Here is a 26,375-nt window from a genome sequence, read left to right on the forward strand (position 1 = left end):
CAATCAGTATGTAGGCGTTCGTCCTGCGATTGATTACATTACAGAATTTCATAAACCTTGCGCTTTTCGTGAATATTTCTTATGTTTGGCTTTTTTGACAGTTGGGTGTATTTCTCATTAGTTACAACGTGTTACATATTACTTCTTTGATATTCGTTTTCCCTTTTTTGAAGTTTATTTTTAGACGTGTATGTTAAACAAGGAATGGTAATATAAGTATTTATTAGAATGTTGATACTGAAAGCATGTGTGCCCTTGATTTCAATTAAAATACAATATGTTTTACTAAAAACAAATGCTGAAGGTTTTGAATTTATTTTTCTATAAAATTATATAAATAGACAATACTAAGCTGTCAGTGTAAGTCAAACGTTACTGAAAATCCCGAGGTAAAATGTTTGTTTATTAAAATTGTGTTGATTGTTTTGAATAAAGCTATCAGAAAGACAAGAAAAGTTTGAATGTTGTGATTTGTTTTTACATCAGAACGTGTAAGGGATGTGACAGAATTTTATATCACGTTTATAATGAAGTAAATTGCAAAACAAAATGGATTTTTTTTCAGAATTGAGAATGAGGAAGGTTTTTCGCCATTGCGGGAAAAAAATATAGGTCCAGGAGAAAATATAGAGGGGCTGTTCAAATGTTAATAAAATGCAAAACCTTCGATTCGAAGAAACGGATTTAACCCCCAGAACTGTGCCTTGAACCTTTACAATCAGTCAAGGGTGCCAAAACCAGTTATATACCTTAAATTGTAAAAGCGGTGTTTTCATGGTGTAACAGTAAACAACTTCTCCGTAGAATTGTATTTCATAGAAAGCTTAGATAAATATCATTGATCAGTTTTCCCTCTACAGTGTTCTAGAGGTTTTCGTGATAGCTGTACATACTGAAATCGAAATTGGACAGTTTAGACATTATTATACTTTGATCTAGAGTTGTTAGATACACACTTTTATCTAATACATATATACTAGATCGAAAATATTCTGTACAATTAAGAGAAGAATTCTGATCTGATCACTTTCTATGTATATTTTTTTTACCTATTTTGTTTATTTCTCTGATAAACTCCTTTTGGATACAGCTACTGTATGTTGGAGTTGTCTCGATAATGTCTATTGCAGAATACAATATTATGATGTTCATATTCTTATTATTAGCATGATTATGTTCCTAGTGAAGATAGATAACACACCAAATATTTTGTATTCAGATATGTTGGGATCGCGCTAACATATATGTATGTGCCTGTCCCAAGTCAGCAGCCTGTAATTCAGTGGTTGTCGTTTGTTTATGTTTTATATAAAATTGAGAAAGGAAATGGTGAATATGTCAAAGCGACAACCACCCGACCATAGAGCAAACAACATATTTGTTTTCGTTTATTTTTTTATATATAAATAACGCCCCTAGTTTTCTCGTTTGAATTGTTTTACATTGTCATTTCGGGGCCTTTTATAGCTGAATATGCAGTATGGACTTTGCTCATTGTTGAAGGCCATACGGTAACATAAAGTTGTTAATTTTTGTGTCATTTTGGTTTTTTGTTGACAGTTGTCTCATTGGCAATCATGCCACATCTTCTTTTTTATATTCACAGTCACATTGCGTTTGATTATCCTTCCTCTATTTCAGCTGTGACGGAATTTCCGTGTAACTTTCCAAGTCCATGGACGAACCAAACATTTTCAATTTCTATTTTGGGTTTTAATACTGGTAATTGGCAGTTTAACACTGATTGCCAAACAAGTATTTTTACAACGAGCAGTGGATTATCTCAAACATGGCTGTGTCATCAAATAACAGAACGCTTCCTTGTTGTCCGGTATGTTATTAATTACAGTTCTTTAACAGAAATAACAGAACGCTTCCTTGTTGTCCGGTATGTTATTAATTACAGTTCTTTAACATAAATAACAGAACGCTTCCTTGTTGTCCGGAATGTTATTGATTACAGTTCTTTAACATAAATAACAGAACGCTTCCTTGTTGTCCGGTATGATATTAATTACAGTTCTTTAACATAAATAACAGAACGCTTCCTTGTTGTCCGGTATGGTATTAATTACAGTTCTTTAATATAAATAACATGACGCTTCCTTGTTGTCCGGTATGGTATTAATTAAAGTTCTTTAACATGAATAACAGAACGCTTCCTTGATGTCCGGTATGTTATTAATTACAGTTCTTTAACATAAATAACAGAACGCTTCCTTGTTGTCCGGTATGTTATTAATTACAGTTCTTTAACATAAATAACATAACGCTTCCTTGTTGTCCGGTATGTTATTAATTACAGTTCTTTAACATGAATTTCAATACTCACTGAATCCCTAAAACACTGAAAACAGGAAAAAAATAAATCCTCAAATGTTTCATTACTTGGGCCAGTTGTCTGTTAGTTTCCGAGGATAACACCATTTATTCAGCCAGTTTTTTTGTGTTGGCATGCAACTATGGAAACGTTGCATTGAAATGTGTTGTTTTAAATCTAGGTAATCGTTTTGGAATCATAGAACGTCTCTCCCTGATGCAAAGTACTGGCTTTCTCATCTTGGCTGTTTTTTCTCTCTTTTTCATTGATAACTGTAGTTGTTTGAGAATTTGAAATGTAGCATCACTATCGAAATATCAATATCGAACAAAGAATAATTGTCAAATTAGGAATAATTGTCGAACAAAGAATACTTGTCGAATTTAGAATCAAGTGTATCATCATTGGAACCTCAAATATAATAGTTTTTCTTAATGCTCATTACTTAAGTAGTATATTCCCAAGATGATATCACTCTGTATTGTTTGAGAGAATAATGTTTTTTATCGAAGATTTCCTTATGTGCGATTTAAATCATCAACGCTTTTAAACTTAGATAGATATGTTAGAAGAAACTGAATAGGAAAATATGTGTTTGCGTATTTTAAATTACATGATCGGCCGACAGAATCATAATTAAAGGGAGTACAAAACACCCTTAGGGAAGCGAGTTACTTAAACGTAAATATTTCAGCCAAATGGTGAAAAGAAAACAAATATTTATATGAGTTATATCTATTCAAGTCAAATTGTTATGTACCCCTTTAAACAATATTGATATCAATTGAAATGATACACAGCCAATTTTGCATAGGTACTATTTTTGTACTTTAAATCTGTAGTACTGAAAATTTACTGTTGATATTAAGTACTATTTCTTTACTTTAAAATTATTGTACTATTAACGTACCTGTATTTTACAGTACTTGATTTGAACTTAAAATGTTGGTACAGAAATAATACGAACAGCGATCACAATATTCCATGTTTGAAAATCATAATTTTAAGAGATTTGATAAAGACATACTATGAAAATGCTGAAAATGTAACGTTGTAACCAAAAATATGTAGTACTTAAATTTTCAAGTACAAATCAAGTACTGTAAAATACAGGTATTAAAAGTAGATTTCCAGTACTACAGATTTTTGTTACAGACGTAGTACCTATGCAAAAGTAGCTGTGTATGCAAAGTGATCTTTTGGAAGAGTAATGAATTTATATTGATCTTTAGCAACGATCAAACTGATATTTATATTTTTTCAGAATACAGGGTTCTGAAGACTTCGCATGTTTCCCGATCTTTTACAATCTTCAAAGTGCTCCTTTAATGTTTACATTTGGAACAAGTGGTAAGTTCTAACTTTCTAATGAACTCAGTACACATTGTAAGAATGTTTCTGGCATTTCTATACCTTGTCTTATTTGTTTATGATATCAATACAAATATTGAAATACAGTTCGATACATTCAGGCATAGAATACCTTAGCTGTTTTTTTGGCAAAACTTTTAGGAATTTTGGTCCTCAATGCTCTTCAACTTCGAACTTTATTTGTCCTTTTTAATTTTTTTTTGGACTCGAGCGTCACTGATGAGTCTTTTGTAGTCGAAACGCGCATCTGGCGTATATACTAAATTTAGTCCTGGTATCTATAAGGAGTTTACATACATATGTTTGTCAATAACGGTAAAATATCTATTTTTGTGATTCGATCCACCAAGTATCAGCAGTTATGACGTTATGTACATTTTTAAATACATTGTTCCAGTTTTTTCATTGCGCCACTTGGATAATAATTGCTGAGGCCACGTCAATAAGACGCAAGCCCGATAATTAAAAACTAACTGAAATTAACGTATACTCGTCAACAACCGACAGGGGTCTTTTACTTTAAATCAATCCCGAACTGGCTATGCTATTCGTTTGGACAGCAATTAAGATAACAACTATGATATAAATGCATTAAGCACTCCATAACTAAACGTTCTTTATCGTTTAGAAACCAAAACGTTTGTCAACAAAAGGGGAGAATTTACAGATATATGTGAAGTTTGTAAAATGCCAGTTGCCACTGCTGTAGCTAAAGGTAAGGACAGTTTTTACGGATTATATTTGTAATCTGCTGATGATAGTTTTTAGCTTCTCACTTGGCAATAAAACTGAGTTACTATCACATTTTTCAGTGTACAATTTAAACAACTCCTCTGTAAATATTTGTTTCTTTTTCGTCGCCCGTTTCAAACAAACTTGTTTGAGACAGTTTAAAGGGGTATTACATGTGTAGCTGTCAAATTCATGTTCCCCGATTCGACTTAAATTCACATACTTAATTTATACATGTTATAATATACTTAAACTTATAGCCAACTTACAATAACTCTTAAATAAACAATAAATGATATGTTTTAATATTTCATAATCAACATGACTTCCAAAGACTAAACCAGATATAAACACACATATGAATATAAACAGATAGTGTTCACACGCAATTGAATTTTTGTAGGTCTCTTTGATTTCAAATTGTACGTTTAAAAGTATGTGCATTGTCTCTTTTACCTGTATAAGAATGATATATTTTTGTCGATCGAAAGAGTCAACCAAACGATTCATCCCTTTTGTTTTACTAAAATGTTGACATTCCTTTCCTTTAAATAGCTGAATATATGCGGAACCCATCTCCAGTTTAGGGGTCAAATACATACGGATTTAATGAGCATTTAATTCACTTGCAAGTAAATAGCCATCAGCCAATTTTCTTAGTTTTATTATGACAAAATTGAACCAAATTGGCTGTTATTTGACTATATCACTTTTACTTAGGATCCAACAATGAAATATAATATTTAATTCTTTTGTTTATCTCGTAGCTAGTGCCACAGGAACCAAAAAATACATTTAAGGATGATCACTTTTTAAAAATACGCACTGATCTCCTTTTTATTTATCATCTGATCGTATTAGAAAATTGTTTTTACAGTTAGTAAATAGGTGTAAAATTTCATTTAAAAATAAGTCATTACTGGTTATAACTAGGCAGTTTCAGGAATTACCTTGATTAACTTAGTGCATTAGGAACTCCATGTTATTCCTAATTTCAGCTATATACTTTAACATATATACTTTTTTTCTCTCACTTTTTTGGTCTAATGGAAAATCTTTTTGTGCTGTATTAACACCTCTGTATTTATTGTTTTGATTCGCTTCTTATATAAAGAAGAAGATGTGGTATGATTGCCAATGAGACAACTGTCCACAAGAGACCAAAATGACACAGACATTAATAACTAAGGTCACCGTACGGCCTTCAAAAATGAGCAAAACTCATACCGCATAGTCAGCTATAAAAGGCACTGATAAGACAATTTAAAACAATTCAAACGAGAAAAAATTTGTTATTTTGAATTAAGTTTTGGGGATTCAAATACAATGGCCTCGATTATAAATGTAAAGCAATGTATGTATAGAGCAATGTATGTGTGTTGCTATGTATTTGTGTAGCAATGTTTGTGTGTAGCGATGCATGTGTGTAGCAATGTGTGTGTGTTGAAAAGCAATGTATGTGTGTTGCAATTTCGTTGATGTTGTTATTGAAAGTCTAACGCAGACTTATCATATGCGTATTTGGCTGAGTAGTAAGCCTGCATGGTAACTTGTTATCTTTCTATCTTTGTATATTGATCGTTGTTTGGCTGAGTGATACTCCTGGTATCTTGTTATCTTTGTTTATTTGTATAATCATGATTGTTTGGCTGAGTGATAATCCGAGTGTCTTGTTATCTTTGTATCTTTGTAGAGTGATCAGTGTTTGGCTGAGTGATACTCCTGGTATCTTGTTATCTTTGTATCGTTGTATAATTATCATTGTTTGGCTGAGTGATACTCCTGATATCTTGTTATGCTGTTATCGTGATATCTTTGTATAATGATAGTTGTTTGGTTGAGTGATTATTCTGGTATCTTGTTATCTTTTGTATCTTTGTATAATGATCATTGTTTGCCAAATAATAACTGTTTTACTTTGCAGTTCTAGGATCACCTGGTAAGTAAAGACATTTCTGTTTCAATTCATAAATTCAGACGACGAAACAATACCCAACTAGAGTAGCTCACCTCCCTTTGTATTCGCCAGTTTCATTGACAGTTTTGAAGAAAGCTTTATTGTTTTAACAACAATCGGAATGTTTATCGTGTAAATGTCTACCAATGCAACTGTGGCAAGTGAAGGGAATAATCCCCAAAAGAATCAGAAAAATAATTTTTATTATACATGCTAACTTCATCGAAATATAATTGAATATTCAGTTCGATCAAAACTTGTCACATATTAACAGACAAGGGTCCGATTACTTTCAATGTAATTGATTAAATTACAATTACTTAGTCATTTGTACGATTAAATTAAATTAATGATTACATCATTTCTGAAAGTATCTAATTAAATTAATGATTACAATGGCAAAGTAATCATGATTACATCTGATTACAATGAATTTACAAACAAAACATTTTGAATGATGTGAATGAATAAACGTTCAATATAACTATAGAATTTTTGAGAAAGTATTTTATTTGGTTCAATTATAAAATGAAAACTAGTACTTCAAATTTAATCTATTTAAAATTTCCAAATTTCACTACATATATATATATATTGCACTTAATCACCAATGATCTCTGCATTATTTTGAATTAAATTTAATAAAGATACATCATAATCAAGAGTTTTTTCTTTGTCTTCTGACCCCTTTCATAATTTATATGTATTCCAAGGTGCAGTTTATGGAAGTTACAATATGGATGAAATAAAGTTACCAGTTAAAACTATGTTAAATTTTAATAGAAATGTTTAATCAAATTGTAAACAACATGTAAGTACTAAAAATCATTGCATTTTACATGTCCAGTCCAAATACATTTTTAAAAATTTTAAACAACATATTTGTCCAACTTTTAATTTAGTTTGTGCTAATTAGATAAATTTTCATGTCTGATTTATCTTTTATCATAATATTTACCTACAGCTATACTCAATTGGTAATTGCAATAAATACAAACCTTAATTAGTCTGCTACCTGTCAATTAAAAGTTGACAAAAATCACAAAAATTAACAAAAGATTATAATTCAGGGTTAAAAAAAAAGTATTACTTGAATATATAACAGCTATCATATATTAATATGAAGATCAATATAAAACGATGAATATACATGTATGTACAGTATCTTTGAATAGATAAAAGGTATATAATTGTACTATATGTCTCTGCTTAGTCTTTTCAATACTGTAACAGTTGTTTTTTTACTGAAGTAGGCATGATTAAAGTAACCAAAACATTTTAGCATTTTAAAAATTTATCAAAAATGAACAACAGAGAGGTTCATTTAATGACAAAAAACACAATTTTAGATTTTTTTCATTGTAATCAGAATGTAATTAAAAAGTAATCCTGATTACAGGGTATTTTGAAAAGTAATTGATTAAATTAAATTACATGTAATCAGATTTTTGGCTGATTGATGATTACACTGATTACTTGAAAAAATTGTAATCAATTACAGCTGATTAACGATTACAATAATAATTACCCCAAGTCTGAATATTAAAAAAACATAGTCTATGTATTTCATACTGTTCAAATGTATTGCTGAAATAATTACTTGTGGCCAAAAAGAAAATGAAAACATTACTGAAATATCAATAATTTTAATATGTTTTCAGTCTCATCCATACTGTCTCGTTCCTGTGATATACCTTCACTGTGCCCCTCACCTGGTAAAGCATGTAGTGCGAATGACGTCATCCCAAATAGTTCTGGATGTCCAAATCCTACACTAATCACGCCAGAACTAACATCAACTACTGCTGAACCAACAACAACTACACCTGAACCAACAACCACCACGCCAGAACCAACAACCACGACAGAACCTTCAACAACTACTCCTGAACCAACAACCACCACGCCAGAACCAACAACCACGCCAGAACCTTCAACACCTACTCCTGAACCAACAACAACCACTACTGTTGAACCAACAACAACTACTCCTGAACCAACAACCACCACGCCAGAACCTTCAACAACTACTCCTGAACCAACAACAACCACTACTGCTGAACCAACAACAACTGCACCAGAATTAAAAACAACCACACCAGAACCAACAACAATCACACCCAAATCAACAACAACCACACCTGAACCAACAACTACTCCTGAACCAACAACTACGTCAGAACCAATAACAACCACGCCTGTACTAACAACTACACAGGTGCCTACAACTACGCCTGAACCAACAACAACTACCCCTGAACCAACAACCACCACGCCAGAACCAACAACCACGCAAGAACCAACAACCACGCCAGAACCTTCAACAACTACTCCTGAACCAACAGCAACCACTACTGCTGAACCAACAACAACTACACCTGAATTAAAAACAACCACACCAGAACCAACAACAATCACACCCAAATCAACAACAACCACACATGAACCAACAACTACTCCTGAAACAACAACTACGTCAGAACCAATAACAACCACGCCTGAACTAACAACTACACATGTGCCTACAACTACGCCTGAACCAAAAACAACGATTCATGGTTATCGCAGCCATTGCAGGAATAGAGATCACCGACGTCCTTAGTGTCATCATATAGTGACATAGTTCATAACAAATCCAAATATGTGGATACAAAGAAGACAAATAAAAACTATTTGATTTCATAGTTTTGTCACTTTTCAATCAAGTTACTGTCTGGAACCCTCTCTTTCTTTTAGTAAATAGTCTTTAATCGTGTTCACAGTACGTACATAACAACACATAATTTCGTAAGTGAACATATCACATCATTGATTTTGTGTGTCCAAACGGCTTTTTTGCGTAGTCTATCAGGAACGCTAAAATCCATACACTGTAAAGAGACGAAAAAGCACCCGAACAATTTAGGAATACGATGACCAACAGAAAAGTCAAATAAAGTAACATGCCTATATCAATTGATAATAAAAGTGAAGTAAATTATATGAACAATGTTTGTATTGTACCTTATAAGCACTCTCTTCGTTTGAACTGAGGTTGATTGCTGTTTTATTGACAAACACACTACATATCCTGAATTTTACATTATTCGTTAGTTCTCATATCATAAACGGTACAACCATTTTTAACTTGAACCATTTTAATATACACGATATGTCTTCTTAGAACAAACTTAATACAACCAGTGTTGTTGGGCAGGGATCACAACAGAAAGTTATACACAAAAAAAAAAAAACAACACCAACCCACTATAAAGGAGGGGCGAAAAATACTTAGTCTAGATTGATATTCAAAAGTATGAACCGAAAATATACTGACAACTGGCTAAAAAGAAAAAGGCACATAGAGAAGGCCATATGATAACTTATAGTTGTTAATTGGTCTCTTGTGGAGAGTTGTCTTATTGGCAATCATACCACATCTTCTTTTGCATACAACATAGAAAACATTAGTTTAAACAACACGAACCCCAACAAAATCAAGGGGGAACTCAGGTGCTCTGGAAATATGAGTTGATTCGCTCCACATGTTGCACCCGTCATGTTAATGGTTTGAACGAACGATAACCGATTATCAAAACCGCTAACCGGTTAACCGGACTTTCTTTTCAATTTTAATAGATTTGATATAAATTTTTATTGAAATCATTAAATTTTTAAATTGTCGCCGTGTTAATTAATTTGACAGATCATTTGTCCAGTATATTGATTGCTATTCTGTAATCTATATAATAAATTCTACCGGTCAAGGCACACCTTCAATTATAGCTGGAGTGATATCCACCACCAACACGAAAATATATATAATTATCACACAAATAATAGTTCCATCCACCAGAATATTATATACACAAAATGTCAGTTTAGAATATACGCAATAGGCTAGTTTAAAATCACTTACACAACACTTTAATTAACTAATAGTCTTAAACTTTCCTTCTTTATATATATGAAGTAGGTGGATAATTTTCCTACATTGCGGTTCAAGAATTTTGAAACATTTGATCGTTGTTATTTTTGCAATAGTTATAAAGATCACAAATCAACATGAGTAGTTCAATATTATTGACTCTGTTGCTTTCAGAGAAAATTTTACTAGCTGTTATCACTATTCTTTAAAATATGGGTGTTCTTACAGCATCCAGAGTTACACATGTTAGCAGGAAATGGGATATTGTTTCTTCTCCATTTTTGCATAGTTGACATGTTAGGTCCACTGCATTAGAATTATATTTTGCTCTTTGGGATAGTAGGATGTATCTCCTGTTGCAATTTGCACTCGCGGTGGTAATTTTTGTACTATTTTGGGGTCAGAAGTAGATATACTGACTAACGGATGACAATCACCAAGGCTGTATATTGGAGATAAGTACTTTAGGCTATTGAAATGTTCATCTAAGAGCTTTCTATGCCAGTATGTTTTAATAATGTGGTCATTTTTATAAATTTCCTAATTACAAAATTTTAAATTTTTCGAAAAACTAAGGATTTTCTTATCCCAGGCATAGATTACCTTAGCCGTATTTAGCACAACTTTTTGGAATTTTGGATCCTCAATGCTCTTCAACTTTGTACTTGTTTGGCTTTATAAATATTTTGATATGGGCGTCACTGATGAGTCTTATGTATACGAAACGCGTGTCTGGCGTACTAAATTATAATCCTGGTACCTTTGATAACTATTTACACCACTGGGTCGTTGCCACTGCTGGTGGACGTTTCGTCCCCGAGGGTATCACCAGCCCAGTAGTCAACACTTCGGTGTTGACATGAATATCAACAATGTGGTCATTTTTATAAATTTCCTGTTTACAAAATTTTTAATATTTCGAAAAATTAAGGATTTTCTTATCCTAGGCATAGATTACCTTAGCCGTATTTGGCACAATTTTTTGGAATGTTGGATCCTCAATGCAATCAACTTTGTACTTGTTTGGCTTTATAAATATGTTGATATGAGCGTCACTGGTGAGTCTTATGTAGACGAAACGCGCGTCTGGCGTACTAAATTATAATCCTGGTACCTTTGATAACTATTAATTTTATTTACCATGCTTCTTTTCCATGTTTATTTTGTTGTTATTGTATCCAAAAATTCTACTGAATCTGTTAGTTGATATTTAAAACAAATTTTCTTTGCATCTTTGAACCAACTGTTGCTTTTGCACGATTTAACTTTCAATTGACAATTTGCTATTTCCCATTCAACAGTTGATTTGTCAGAACGTAGAATATTCCCAAGTAATGTTTAAATTTTTATATCAACTTCAGCATTTACGGGTAGTAATCCAGATTATAAATATATAGCTCGGTCTGCAGTTGATATTGGTAAAGATGATATTTGTTTTATCGTTTTCTTGTAGAAAGATTGTAGTATTTTCAAAGATTTGCTGTTGGTCATTACAACATCCACTCCATATAGTAGGATGGGCATAACATAGGTTCTGAAGGTGGATATAGATGTAGATCGGTCTAGTCCATTTTCTCCATGCAAGCCACTTGCCATTAAACTGTATAAAGCTCTTCTTGCCTTCTTGATGTTTTCCTCCGCTGTTACTAGTTGTGTGTTACAGTTCAATCTTTGTATCCCAACATGTGTGGTTTTATCAACAATAGGCATTTCCCTATCATCCATAAGAAATGTCGTATCATTATGGGCATTGATGTTAGTTTATATAGGTAGTACAACGCTTTTAGTAGGTTGTATTATATATGACTCTCTTTTGCTGTACCAAGTCAGGAATATGACAGTTGTTATCCATTCGTTTGATGTGGTTGGACATTTTGATTTTGCCTTTTGATTTTGGACTTTCCTTTTTGTATTTTCCTCGGAGTTCAGTATTTTTTGTTTTTACTTTTTGCTGTAATCGTTAGCTACGTTGCCTAGTATTTGAGCTTCAAACTGAGAATTACTTGTTGTGGTAAGATCATCAGCACAAGAAGGCGCACTACAGTTAATCATTTCAATATGTGCTCCAAAACCGGTGTTACATATTTCGTTTAATAGATCGTTTACATAAACTTTGTTCAGGTCGACACTAAGTGTGCCACCTTTTCGGGCACCTTTTCCAATATTGAATGCATTGGATTTTTCACCGTTTAATTTGACACTGGATCTTGCATCTTTATATAGATCATCAATCATGAGTATTTTTTAAGGTGAGAGTCCCAAATGAAATAATTCTTATATCAATGTGCAGGGTTCTATAGATAAAGCTTCAAACATCAACTTAAATTGCCGGTTAGAACGATTATTCGAGTAACCGGTTAGGCAAAAGTGAACGATTTGACAACAAAAATAAATGAAGTTCCCTTAAGTTACAAAGAATACCTCTTATTGAAATTATTATGTAAATAGAAAATGAATGCATGCCTTTTCTGTAGTAAAATATAATAATATCAATAATGTTGGAGGAGATTGAAACTTTTCTGGGTTCTGATTTTTTTTCCATCACCAAAATGAGAATTTGAAAGAAAAATACATTTATTTGACTCCATATCATCAGTGTTTACATGAAATATCATTCAATTATCAATGGTCATAAATACAAAACAATACTAAGGATGGTCTACCCCAGAAATAGATTGCCTGGCTGTATGATTCAAAACCTTTCAGATTTTTTAAGTCCTCATTCGTCAATCCTCTTGAACTTTATACCTTAATTGAACTTTTTTTTATCCAAGCATCACTGACAAGTCTTTTGTATATAAACCAAAATTGTCTGGTCCACATACTTTTAAACCAGACATCTATTGAAATCATATAAAGATTTGGTTTAATAATTGCCAATAAGACAATTCTCAACAAGAGGTTAAATGACACAGAAGTTTATATACACAAGTTTCCCACTCCTTTGACATGATAATTCACGGCTTAACATAATAAAATTACAAAAATAGTTAGCACTAAATAATATTTTATTTGAGTTGGCAAATATCACAAAAAGAAAAACATGCATTGATTGTTGCATTAAAAAAAAGCAAAACCAAATTTGTAACTGAAGTTATAATGGAGTATTATTATTATTATAACACAATGTATTATTGTTTTTATTCTAAATGCCAATAAAGTTAATAGAAAGACAAATACCAGGAAAATCACAAGCTATTCAGTGGTATACGGTTGATCAACTTGTAATGGGAATGATTTTGAGACTTTGGCAAGCACAATAATAAAGCAAATACAAGAATGTAAAGCTAGGAGCATCTGTAGTATTATAACAGGAGAACAAATTTAAGAACAACAAGATGCACCGCAGGACGCAGCTTTACACGACCGCAGAGGTCGAACCCTGAACAGTTGGGGCAAGTACCCAACATTCAAGCCTGATACAGCTCTGAAATAAGATTGTGATCACATTTTTGATAGAATATAGGTTTCTGACACAGAACAAATGTCAAGATCTTACAAATCTATTACGCGATACTGTGCAATTAAAGATTTCTTGTAAACACTTTTTGGAGAGAAAAAAATTGAACCCTTTACAAAAATTTGAATCCCCCTTGAAGCAATTACCCAAAAACTCAACCCCAGCCTTCCCATTGTAGTATATGGAACCTTGTACAATTTCAGAGAGATCCAAACACTTCAACAAAAGTTATTGTATGGAAGCTAGAAAAATACTTGTTTTAGCCCATGTTGGTCCGAAGTTCCTGCATGAATGGGGCAATAACAGCCAAACGTAGTCCCAGCCTTCCTTTGGTGATTTGGAACTTTGTGGGTCAATGTAAGAGAAATCCATACACTAACACACAAGTTATTGTACGGAACTATAAATATCCTCGTTTTTGGACCCTTTTTGGCCCCTAATTTTAATTTTTTTTGCATCATAACCCCTAAAATATTAATCCAAACCTTCTTATTGTGGTATTAAACATTCTGGTACAATAACAGAGTAATTTAAATACTCATACACAAGTTATTATCCTTGAAGTAGAAAAATGCTTGTTTTGGGCCCCTTTTGGGCCTCTAATTCCTTAACGGTTGGGACCATCATCAGCAAAATCAATCCCAACCTTCCTTTTGGGGTATTGAACATTCTTATTAAATTCCAAAGAGATCTATTCTCGCAAACTAAAGTTATTTTCCGAACAGCAGACAAAGACGCAGACGATGACATCATACCATTATCATGATTATACAATCCGAAAAAAAAATTTGCGGTCGTAAAACAATACAGAAACTATGTCAGCAACAAGTCTGCTAAAGATAGGTATGCATGAAAATAAGTTAGTTTATAGTATTAGTGCCAATCAAACGTTTAAGTTATAACTTAAGTAACTTTTTCCAAACCAGAAGTAACATATTAGCTTCCTTATTAAAAAAGATTGCATAGAAATCATGTATTTTTGGAATCAGCGTTCTATAAAAAAAAAAGAGTAAAAACACAAAAATACTGAACTCCGAGGAAAATTCAAAAAGGAAAATCAAAAATCAAAAGGCAAAATCAAAAGTCCAAACACATCAAAAGAATGGATAACAACTGTCATATTCCTGACTTGGTACAGGCATTTTCTAAGCTATCATTATAAGTTGTTAATAACATTTTAAACCAAATTTTTACTATTTTCATATCAAAATACTTGGGGTTTTGTTTTTGTGAAAAGACCTTCAATTGTTCCGACAAATCCGACAAATCCGACCATCAATACCAGAGCTACGATTTTTTTCAAGTTTAAAAAAGAAGATGTGGTATGATTGGAAATGAGACAACTATCCACAAAAGAACAAAATGACACAGACATTAATAACTATAGGTCACCGTACGGCCTTCAACAATGAGCAAAGCCATACCGCATATTCAGCTATAAAGGGCCCCGATAAGACCATGTAAAACAATTAAAACGAGAAAACTAACCGCCTTCTTTATGTAAATAAATGAACGAAAAACACGTATGTAACACATAAACAAACGACAACCACTGAATATACAGGCTCCTGACTTGGGACAGGCACATACGTAAATAATGTGGCGGGGTTAAACATGTTAGCGGGATCCCAACCCGCCCCTAACCTCAGTCAATGTTATGTGCCTAATCGCTCGTTATTTCACTATATGTCGTGCTTTTGAGAATCCAAGACCTGTTTTGGAATTCTAAGATGTTGATCTTTAACTCCATATATATGTGCAGGAGATAATAAAAAAATTATAGGAGTACACACAACCCCTTATAAGCCCAAAACTTGCATTTTGTCGCTTTTTAAGGTATTTAAGACCTAGAAAATGACCCTAGTACTAAAAAAACCAACTAGTTTGGTTAATGAAACACTAACCCTAACCCTTAAGTACGTTAATGGGCACAACTTATACAAAAAATGCGAAGGGTAGGACAAATACAAAAAAAATCTCAGTCAATAGGGTTTCAACTCGTTTTTGAGAAAATGTAGGTTAGGCTTAGCTTTTTAACACAGAAAAAATCCAAGAAAACAAATTGGTAGATAGGAATCGAACCAAATTTTGCATGATGCTTTGTTGGGTCCCTGCCCAACTTCCTGCCAAATTTTACAGGTATATTATAACATATAAAGATTCTAGCTTGAGAATATTGTCCTGGGTATACCAGGTAGACCCCAATATGTGGAAAGTCGTGTTTTGTACTTAGAGCCCCCATTTTTGGCGGAGGGTTAGAGGGCGTTTAGGTGGCATGGGACGGGTAATTTAGCTAACCCCTATCGACCGTAAAAATTTTTCCTAACCCTCTTTAGGAAAGGCTGTTTTATACCTTTTGCAGCGCAACGGTAATTGGCTACTTATCAACGGTAAATTACTACAAAGTTGCGGTAGTGGCTACGTACCCACAATACCGCCGAAATGTAATCATGTACCGCAAATATGTTGCATTTTACCGCTTTTCACGATTTACGGAAATCACTACATATTTGCGGTAAATGACTACAAGTTTGCAGTAATTTTTTACGTACCCACACTACCGCCGAAATGTAGTCATGTACCGCAAACATGTAGTGGTTTACCGCAAGCGGAAGGTGGCAACATTTTTGCGGTAAATGACTAGAAGTTTGCGGTAATTTTCTACGTACCCACACTACCGCAGAAATGTAGTCATTTACCGCAAACATGTAGTGATTTACCGCAAATCGTGAAATGCGGTAAAAGGCAACATATTTGCGGTAAAATGACTACATTTCTGCGGTAGTGTCGACATGTAGCCATTACCACAAAAATGTAGTCAAGTACCGCAAATGTGTAGCCATTTACCGTTTTTTTGTCGCAAACAATAGCTAGCGGTACATGACTACATATTTGCGGTAAATAACTACATATTTGCGGTAGATGGCTACATTCTAACATTGATTAACTGACTGATGATACGGAGATTAAAATATTGTCTGACGGACAGACCTATGTCTTTGTTTATTACTATTGTGCATTTATTATTGTGATAATTATAAAAAAAAAGCACTTAGCAACTCCATTACAGACAGCCAGAAGAACAGTAGCACAAAACAAGCATACACAGACAAACTACACAGCCCGTACCCTTACCACACACATGCAATAATATAGACCACCTCACTTAATTGTGGGTGTATGTCTGCGTGTATGTGTGCTGGTGTGTGTGTGTTTGTATGTGTATGTCTATGTGTATGTGTGCTCATGTGTGATTGATTGATTGTTGGTTGGTTGCTTAACGTCCAGTGGCAAATATTTCATGCATATTCAGGACGATGTGCTCATGTGTGAGTGTTTGTGTTAATTTGTTGGTTTGTTGTTTAGTGAATGCTGACAGAAAAAACAGGTTAGGGTCTGCGTGTATGTGTGCTGGTGTGTGTGTGTGTGTGTGTTTATGTGTATGTGTGCTCATGTGTGAGTGTTTGTGTTAATTTGTTGGTTTGTTGTTTAGTGAATGCTGACAGAAAAAACAGCAATTCATGCCACTACTATGCATATCACCTGCACACACGCACTGATATAGAACACCCACTAAATGGTGGGTGTAAGTCTGCGTGTATGTGTGCTGATGTGTGGGTGTATGTGTTGGTTTGTTGTGTGAATTCTGACAATAAAAGAGCAGTTTATACCACTACACAGCCCATCACCTTACTGCATACATGGAATGATATAGACCACCCCACCAAATTTTTGGTGTATGTTTGATTGTATGTGTCCATATGTCTGTGTTGGTTTGTGTGTTATTGGTTGAATGCTGTCAGCAAAAGATCAATTCTTCCCTAAAGAAAGAAAATTCAGTACAGTCAAAACAATGCGTTGTACAAAACTCGGTGGCATCTCTAATCAAAATCATAAAGACAAGGAAATCAGTGAGGATATTGAACACTTTCCATCACTTAATAAAAATCACAAATATATAAGAAGTCAAGTACATCAAATTAACAGATACATTACAAGTTTTCGTGATTACAAAAAACACATTTTACGGTGAATGGCTACTTCTTTGCGGTAAACAGCTACATTTATTGCGGTAATTAATGACTTTTTGGCGGTAAAGTAGCTACAAAGTAACCAATTACCGCAATTAAGTACCTATATACCGCTCTCTTTTTGGCGGTAAACGGCAACATTTTTGTGGTAAACTGCTACATACTTGCGGTACATGGTTACTTTCTTGCGGTAAATGACTACTTCAATGCGGTACATGGTTACTTTCTTGCGGGAAATGGCTACAGTTACGGTAATTTGTTACTTTATTGCGCTTAATGGCTACATTTTGGTGGTAAATGGCTACATTTTGCGGCAAATGGCTACATTTTGCGGTAAATAATTACTTTTTTCGCTAAATGGCTACATTTTGGTGGAAAATGGTAACTTTGTCGTTCATTTACCGTCAAAAAGTCATTCATTACCGCACAGAAGTAGCCATTCACCGCATAAAAGTTACAAATTACCGCAAGAATGTAGCCGTTTACCCGTTTTTTTGCGGTAGTTGGCTACATTTGTGCGGTGATTTACTACATTTGTGCGGTAATTGGCTACAAATTGCGGTAATTTGCTACATTTTACAGTGGAAAGTTGCTGCACGAGACATTTGAGTACAAAGTTTATAGACATTCCTTTTTCCGATGTTACCAATTTACGGTACCATATATCGTACAATGGCTATAATATTTCTATACATAACTTATTTTCGTCTGCTTTGTATTGTCTTTCTTTTTTGTTTATAAACTCAAACAAATGAACTTACGCAAATTTCGGCTTAATAAGACTGACAAAAGCTTAAAGAATGATACATAAATTACAATTTTCGAAACGATGTAACTTTTGTAATTTTGAAGATATCTCTTAATAAATGAGAGTGAAATTTGTGCGTATGTATGTATTTTTGATGAAGTAAAGGCAAATAAGTAAGTAAGTTAGTAAGTAACTAAAAAAAATGTAAGTAGGTAGGTAAGTAAGTTAGATGGGAAACCGGCATGCAGGTAGGCAGAGAGGCAGACATGCAGACATGCTGGCAGGCAGGCAGGCAGGCAGGCAGGCAGGCAGACAGGTTAGCAAGTAAGCAAGTAAGCAAGTCAGTAAGTAAGTAGGTAAGTCAGTAAGTAAGTATTTATGTATGTATGTAGCTTTTAGTGTATATGGATGTATGTATGTAAATTTTTACTTGTATATGTAGGTATGAAATTTGTTCTGAATTTTGATAGGAAAAATAATGATAGATTAGCGGTAATTAGTAACCTGCGTATGCTCTCATGCTAACTAATTTCGGTTACTCGTTATTCGGCTAAAATTACAGGTATTGTTGATCCAAAAACTGTTTTGGATTCCTATTTGCCAAAAATTTAATTTTAAATATATCTACAATCGCTATGCAAAAGGACGAAGAAGAAAAATAAACCCCTAATGAACCCCTAACTTGTATCTAATTGTAGGGTTTTTCCCCCTAGGGTCGGTATATAAAATCGAACTTTGTAACAATATGCAAGAGGTTATAAATGATCTAAAGCCTGTTTTGGATAGCTAAAATATAGTTCTTTGTCGGACTATAAAACATTTTGGACCAAAGACTGACATATAAGCACAAAAGTAAATCGATCACTTTGATCAGTTGATTAGTTAAATTTGGAGAAAAACTGAAGGACACAAAAATGGTAGTCACCTTCAATCGCTCGTTACATCACTATATGTCATGCTTTTGAGAATCCAAGACCTGTTTTGGAATTCTAAGATGTTGATCTTTAACTCCATATATATGTGCAGGAGTTAATTAAAAAATTATAGGAGTACACACAACCCCTTATAAGCCCAAAACTTGCATTTTGTCGCTTTTTAAGGTATTATAGACATAGAAAATGACCCCAGTACTCAAAACAGCAACTAAATTGGTCAATGAAACAGTAACAGTTCGCTAGAGTACGTTAATGGGCACAACTTATACAAAAAATGCAAAGGGTAGGACAAATACAAAAAAATTCTCAGTCAATAGGGTTTCAACTCGTTTTTGAGAAAATGTAGGTTAGGCTTAGCTTTTTAACACAGAAAAAATTCAAGAAAAAAAATTGGTAGACAGGAGTCGAACCAAATTTTGCATGATGCTGTGTTGGGTCCCTGCCCAACTTCCTGCCAAATTTTATAGGTATATTATAACATATAAAGATTCTAGCTCTATATCTGTATTTAACACGATATAAAGATCTTGAGAATATTGTCCTGGGTATACCAGGTAGACCCCAATATGTGGAAAGTCGTGTTTTGAACTTAGAGCCCCCATTTTTGGCGGAGGGTTAGAGGGCGTTTTGGTGGCATGGGACGGGTAATTTAGCTAACCCCTATCGACCGTAAAAAAATTTCCTAACCCTCTTTAGGAAAGGCAAAGGGTTATATTTCAAAGTTGCCGTTCTGTCCCTTAAAAACACGACGTACGAAAGAAATGAAGTTCATGGGGTATCTGCCCCCCCAGGGCCCCTGTCTGTACCCACCAAAACGCAATCGATCCTTTCCCCGCAAATCCTAACCCTTTGTCACCGCTGAGGGTTTGAACAAAATATTTTCTCATAATTAGGGTTAGGGTTAGGGTTAGGGTTAGGGTTAGGGTCCGACCTCACTGCATGATAATTGAAAGATTATTTTTTTTTCTTTTTTTTTTTTCAAACATCATAACCGGACCCCCATCCCTACACAACTCTTTCTTTTAAGAAGTTCGTGAAAAACTTAATACGAAACTCCAATAGGTTATCCTTCTACACTTACCCGTTCCGAGATAAAGTAAGGCCTCCAAATCAACAATTTTAACACATTTGGGATTTGGGTTAGGGTAAGTGTTTGACCCAAACCCTAACCCAAACACTAACCCTAACCCTAACCTTAACACTAACCCAAACCCTAACACTAACCCTAACCTAAACACTAACCCAAACACTAACACTAACCCTAACCTTAACACTAACCCAAACCCTAACACTAACCCTAACCTAAACACTAACCCAAACCCTAACCCAAACCCTAACACTAACCCAAACCCTAACACTAACCCTAACACTAACCCTAACCTAAACACTAACCCAAACCCTAACCCAAACCCTAACACTAACCCAAACCTAAACACTAACCCAAACCCTAACCCAAACCCTAACACTAACCCTAACCTAAACACTAACCCAAACCCTAACCCAAACCCTAACACTAACCCTAACCTAAACACTAACCCAAACCCTAACACTAACCCTAACCCTAACCCTAACCTAAACACTAACCAAAACCCTAACCCAAACACTAACACTAACCCTAACCTAAACCCTAACCCTAACCTAAACCCTATTTAAGGGTTTGGGTTAGGGTTAACCCTATTTAAGGGTTAGGGTTAGGGTTTGGGTTAGGGTTAGGGTTAGGGTTAGGGTTAGGGTTAGGGTTAGGGTTAGGGTTAACCCTAATTAAGGGTTTGGGTTAGGGTTTGGGTCAGGGTTAGGGTTAGGTTTTGAGTAAGGGTCAAGGTCAGGGACATGGTAGTATACTTTGACGAGATTTGTGAGATAGACTTTTTCACTTCTGCGCATGTCTGACCTTTTTTGTGACTGCGCATGCGTGAGAAGGGTTAGGGTTAGGGTTAGGGTTAGGGTTAGGGTTAGGGTTAGAGTTAGAAATTTCCAAAAATATTTCTAAGTACAGAGTATGAAAATTGCCTTTGACTTCAATCTTCAAACAAATGTAGAATGAATTTGAATAGAGATATCTTCTTAAAGTTAACTGTTCCTAAAAGATGGAAAGGCGATCTAGAGGATGAAAACGTATTGGTATCACTGAAGTGTACGGCCGCACTCTCCGACCTCACTGCATGATAATTGAAAGATTATTTTTTTTTTTTTTTTTTTTTCAAACATCATAACCGGACCCCCATCCCTACACAACTCTTTCTTTTAAGAAGTTCGTGAAAAACTTAATACGAAACTCCAATAGGTTATCCTTCTACACTTACCAGTTCCGAGATAAAGTGAGGCCTCCAAATCAACAATTTTAACACATTTGGGATTTGGGTTAGGGTAAGTGTTTGACCCAAACCCTAACCCAAACACTAACCCTAACCCTAACCTTAACACTAACCCAAACCCTAACACTAACCCTAACCTATACACTAACCCAAACCCTAACCCAAACACTAACACTAACCCTAACCTTAACACTAACCCAAACCCTTACACTAACCCTAACCTAAACACTAACCCAAACCCTAACCCAAACCCTAACACTAACCCAAACCCTAACACTAACCCTAACACTAACCCTAACCTAAACACTAACCCAAACCCTAACCCAAACCCTAACACAAACCCTAACCTAAACACTAACCCAAACCCTAACCCAAACCCTAACACTAACCCTAACCTAAACACTAACCCAAACCCTAACACTAACCCTAACCTAAACACTAACCCAAACCCTAACCCAAACCCTAACCCTAACCCTAACCTAAACACTAACCCAAACCCTAACCCAAACACTAACACTAACCCTAACCTAAACCCTAACCCTAACCTAAACCCTAACCCTAACCTAAACCCTATTTAAGGGTTTGGGTTAGGGTTAACCCTATTTAAGGGTTAGGGTTAGGGTTTGGGTTAGGGTTAGGGTTAGGGTTAGGGTTAGGGTTAGGGTTAGGGTTAGGGTTAGGGTTAACCCTAATTAAGGGTTTGGGTTAGGGTTTGGGTCAGGGTTAGGGTTAGGTTTTGAGTAAGGGTCAAGGTCAGGGACATGGTAGTATACTTTGACGAGATTTGTGAGATGACCTTTTTCACTTCTGCGCATGTCTGACCTTTTTTGTGACTGCGCATGCGTGAGAAGGGTTAGGGTTAGGGTTAGAGTTAGAAATTTCCAAAAATATTTCTAAGTACAGAGTATGAAAATTGCCTTTGACTTCAATCTTCAAACAGATGTAGAATGAATTTGAATAGAGATATCTTCTTAAAGTTAACTGTTCCTAAAAGATGGAAAGGCGATCTAGAGGATGAAAACGTATTGGTATCACTGAAGTGTACGGCCGCACTCTCCGACCTCACTGCATGATAATTGAAAGATTATTATTTTTTTTTTTTTTTCAAACATCATAACCGGACCCCCATCCCTACACAACTCTTTCTTTTAAGAAGTTCGTGAAAAACTTAATACGAAACTCCAATAGGTTATCCTTCTACACTTACCCGTTCCGAGATAAAGTAAGGCCTCCAAATCAACAATTTTAACACATTTGGGATTTGGGTTAGGGTAAGTGTTTGACCCAAACCCTAACCCAAACACTAACCCTAACCCTAACCTTAACACTAACCCAAACCCTAACACTAACCCTAACCTATACACTAACCCAAACCCTAACCCAAACACTAACACTAACCCTAACCTTAACACTAACCCAAACCCTAACACTAACCCTAACCTAAACACTAACCCAAACCCTAACCCAAACCCTAACACTAACCCTAACACTAACCCTAACCTAAACACTAACCCAAACCCTAACCCAAACCCTAACACTAACCCTAACCTAAACACTAACCCAAACCCTAACCCAAACCCTAACACTAACCCTAACCTAAACACTAACCCAAACCCTAACCCAAACCCTAACACTAACCCTAACCTAAACACTAACCCAAACCCTAACACTAACCCTAACCCTAACCCTAACCTAAACACTAACCCAAACCCTAACCCAAACACTAACACTAACCCTAACCTAAACCCTAACCCTAACCTAAACCCTATTTAAGGGTTTGGGTTAGGGTTAACCCTATTTAAGGGTTAGGGTTAGGGTTTGGGTTAGGGTTAGGGTTAGGGTTAGGGTTAGGGTTAGGGTTAGGGTTAGGGTTAGGGTTAGGGTTAACCCTAATTAAGGTTTTGAGTAAGGGTCAAGGTCAGGGACATGGTAGTATACTTTGACGAGATTTGTGAGATGACCTTTTTCACTTCTGCGCATGTCTGACCTTTTTTGTGACTGCGCATGCGTGAGAAGGGTTAGGGTTAGGGTTAGGGTTAGGGTTAGGGTTAGGGTTAGGGTTAGGGTTAGAGTTAGAAATTTCCAAAAATATTTCTAAGTACAGAGTATGAAAATTGCCTTTGACTTCAATCTTCAAACAGATGTAGAATGAATTTGAATAGAGATATCTTCTTAAAGTTAACTGTTCCTAAAAGATGGAAAGGCGATCTAGAGGATGAAAACGTATTGGTATCACTGAAGTGTCCGACCTCACTGCATGATAATTGAAAGATTATTTTTTTTTTTTTTTTTTCAAACATCATAACCGGACCCCCATCCATACACAACTCTTTCTTTTAAGAAGTTCGTGAAAAACTTAACACGAAACTGCAATAGGTTATCCTTCTACACTTACCCGTTCCGAGATAAAGTAAGGCCTCCAAATCAACAATTTTAACACATTTGGGATTTGGGTTAGGGTAAGTGTTTGACCCAAACCCTAACCCAAACACTAACCCTAACCCTAACCTTAACACTAACCCAAACCCTAACACTAACCCTAACCTAAACACTAACCCAAACCCTAACCCAAACACTAACACTAACCCTAACCTTAACACTAACCCAAACCCTAACACTAACCCTAACCTAAACACTAACCCAAACCCTAACCCAAACCCTAACCCTAACCCTAACCCTAACCCTAACCCTAACCCTAACCCAAACCCTAACCCAAACACTAACACTAACCCTAACCTAAACCCTAACCCTAACCTAAACCCTATTTAAGGGTTTGGGTTAGGGTTTGGGTTAGGGTTAGGGTTTGGGTTAGGGTTAGGGTTAGGGTTAGGGTTAGGGTTAGGGTTAGGGTTAGGGTTAACCCTAATTAAGGGTTTGGGTTAGGGTTTGGGTCAGGGTTAGGGTTAGGTTTTGAGTAAGGGTCAAGGTCAGGGACATGGTAGTATACTTTGACGAGATTTGTGAGGTGCCCTTTTTCACTTCTGCGCATGTCTGCCCTTTTCTGTGACTGCGCATGCGTGAGAAGGGTTAGGGTTAGGGTTAGGGTTAGGGTTAGCGTTTAGGTTAGGGTTAGTGTTAGTGTTAGTGTTTGGGTTTGGGTTATTTAAAAATATTTGTAAGTACAGAGTATGAAAATTGCCTTTGACTTCAATCTTCAAACAGATGTAGAATGAATTTGAATAGAGATATCTTCTTAAAGTTAACTGTTCCTAAAAGATGGAAAGGCGATCTAGAGGATGAAAACGTATTGGTATCACTGAAGTGTACGGCCGCACTCTCCGACCTCACTGCATGATAATTGAAAGATTATTTTTTTTTTTTTTTTCAAACATCATAACCGGACCCCCATCCATACACAACTCTTTCTTTTAAGAAGTTCGTGAAAAACTTAACACGAAACTGCAATAGGTTATCCTTCTACACTTACCCGTTCCGAGATAAAGTAAGGCCTCCAAATCAACAATTTTAACACATTTGGGATTTGGGTTAGAGTAAGTGTTTGACCCAAACCCTAACCCAAACACTAACCCTAACCCTAACCTTAACAATAACCCAAACCCTAACACTAACCCTAACCTAAACACTAACCCAAACCCTAACCCAAACACTAACACTAACCCTAACCTTAACACTAACCCAAACCCTAACACTAACCCTAACCTAAACACTAACCCAAACCCTAACCCAAACCCTAACCCTAACCCTAACCCTAACCCTAACCCAAACCCTAACCCAAACACTAACACTAACCCTAACCTAAACCCTAACCCTAACCTAAACCCTATTTAAGGGTTTGGGTTAGGGTTTGGGTTAGGGTTAGGGTTTGGGTTAGGGTTAGGGTTAGGGTTAGGGTTAGGGTTAGGGTTAGGGTTAGGGTTAACCCTAATTAAGGGTTTGGGTTAGGGTTTGGGTCAGGGTTAGGGTTAGGTTTTGAGTAAGGGTCAAGGTCAGGGACATGGTAGTATACTTTGACGAGATTTGTGAGGTGCCCTTTTTCACTTCTGCGCATGTCTGCCCTTTTCTGTGACTGCGCATGCGTGAGAAGGGTTAGGGTTAGGGTTAGGGTTAGGGTTAGCGTTTAGGTTAGGGTTAGTGTTAGTGTTAGTGTTTGGGTTTGGGTTATTTAAAAATATTTCTAAGTACAGAGTATGAAAATTGCCTTTGACTTCAATCTTCAAACAGATGTAGAATGAATTTGAATAGAGATATCTTCTTAAAGTTAACTGTTCCTAAAAGATGGAAAGGCGATCTAGAGGATGAAAACGTATTGGTATCACTGAAGTGTACGGCCGCACTCTCCGACCTCACTGCATGATAATTGAAAGATTATTTTTTTTTTTTTTTTTTCAAACATCATAACCGGACCCCCATCCATACACAACTCTTTCTTTTAAGAAGTTCGTGAAAAACTTAACACGAAACTGCAATAGGTTATCCTTCTACACTTACCCGTTCCGAGATAAAGTAAGGCCTCCAAATCAACAATTTTAACACATTTGGGATTTGGGTTAGGGTAAGTGTTTGACCCAAACCCTAACCCAAACACTAACCCTAACCCTAACCTTAACACTAACCCAAACCCTAACACTAACCCTAACC

The 26,375-nt window shown here is 35.3% G+C and overlaps 1 protein-coding gene and 1 long non-coding RNA gene across 2 annotated transcripts; both read left to right on the top strand.

Moving 5' to 3' along the window:
* Nucleotides 1–1,650: 1,650 nt before the first annotated feature.
* Nucleotides 1,651–4,406, top strand: LOC139487181 (uncharacterized). Its single transcript, XR_011655787.1, has 3 exons — nt 1,651–1,831; nt 3,585–3,670; nt 4,320–4,406. It is a non-coding gene; the product is annotated as an uncharacterized lncRNA (long non-coding RNA).
* A 3,625-nt stretch (nt 4,407–8,031) lies between these two features.
* Nucleotides 8,032–9,062, top strand: LOC139484529 (proteoglycan 4-like). Its single transcript, XM_071268259.1, has one exon. It carries the CDS (start codon nt 8,032–8,034, stop codon nt 8,980–8,982), a length of 951 nt encoding a protein of 316 aa, XP_071124360.1. The 3' UTR covers nt 8,983–9,062.
* The last annotated feature ends 17,313 nt before the right edge of the window (nt 9,063–26,375 follow it).

The sequence above is a fragment of the Mytilus edulis genome, chromosome 8 (assembly GCF_963676685.1).
Source record: "Mytilus edulis chromosome 8, xbMytEdul2.2, whole genome shotgun sequence".
NCBI lineage: Eukaryota > Metazoa > Mollusca > Bivalvia > Mytilida > Mytilidae > Mytilus > Mytilus edulis.

Excerpts from the sequence above, each read along its gene's own strand:
- LOC139484529 (XM_071268259.1), top strand. The coding sequence starts at position 8,032 with ATGTTTTCAGTCTCATCCATACTGTCTCGTTCCTGTGATATACCTTCA.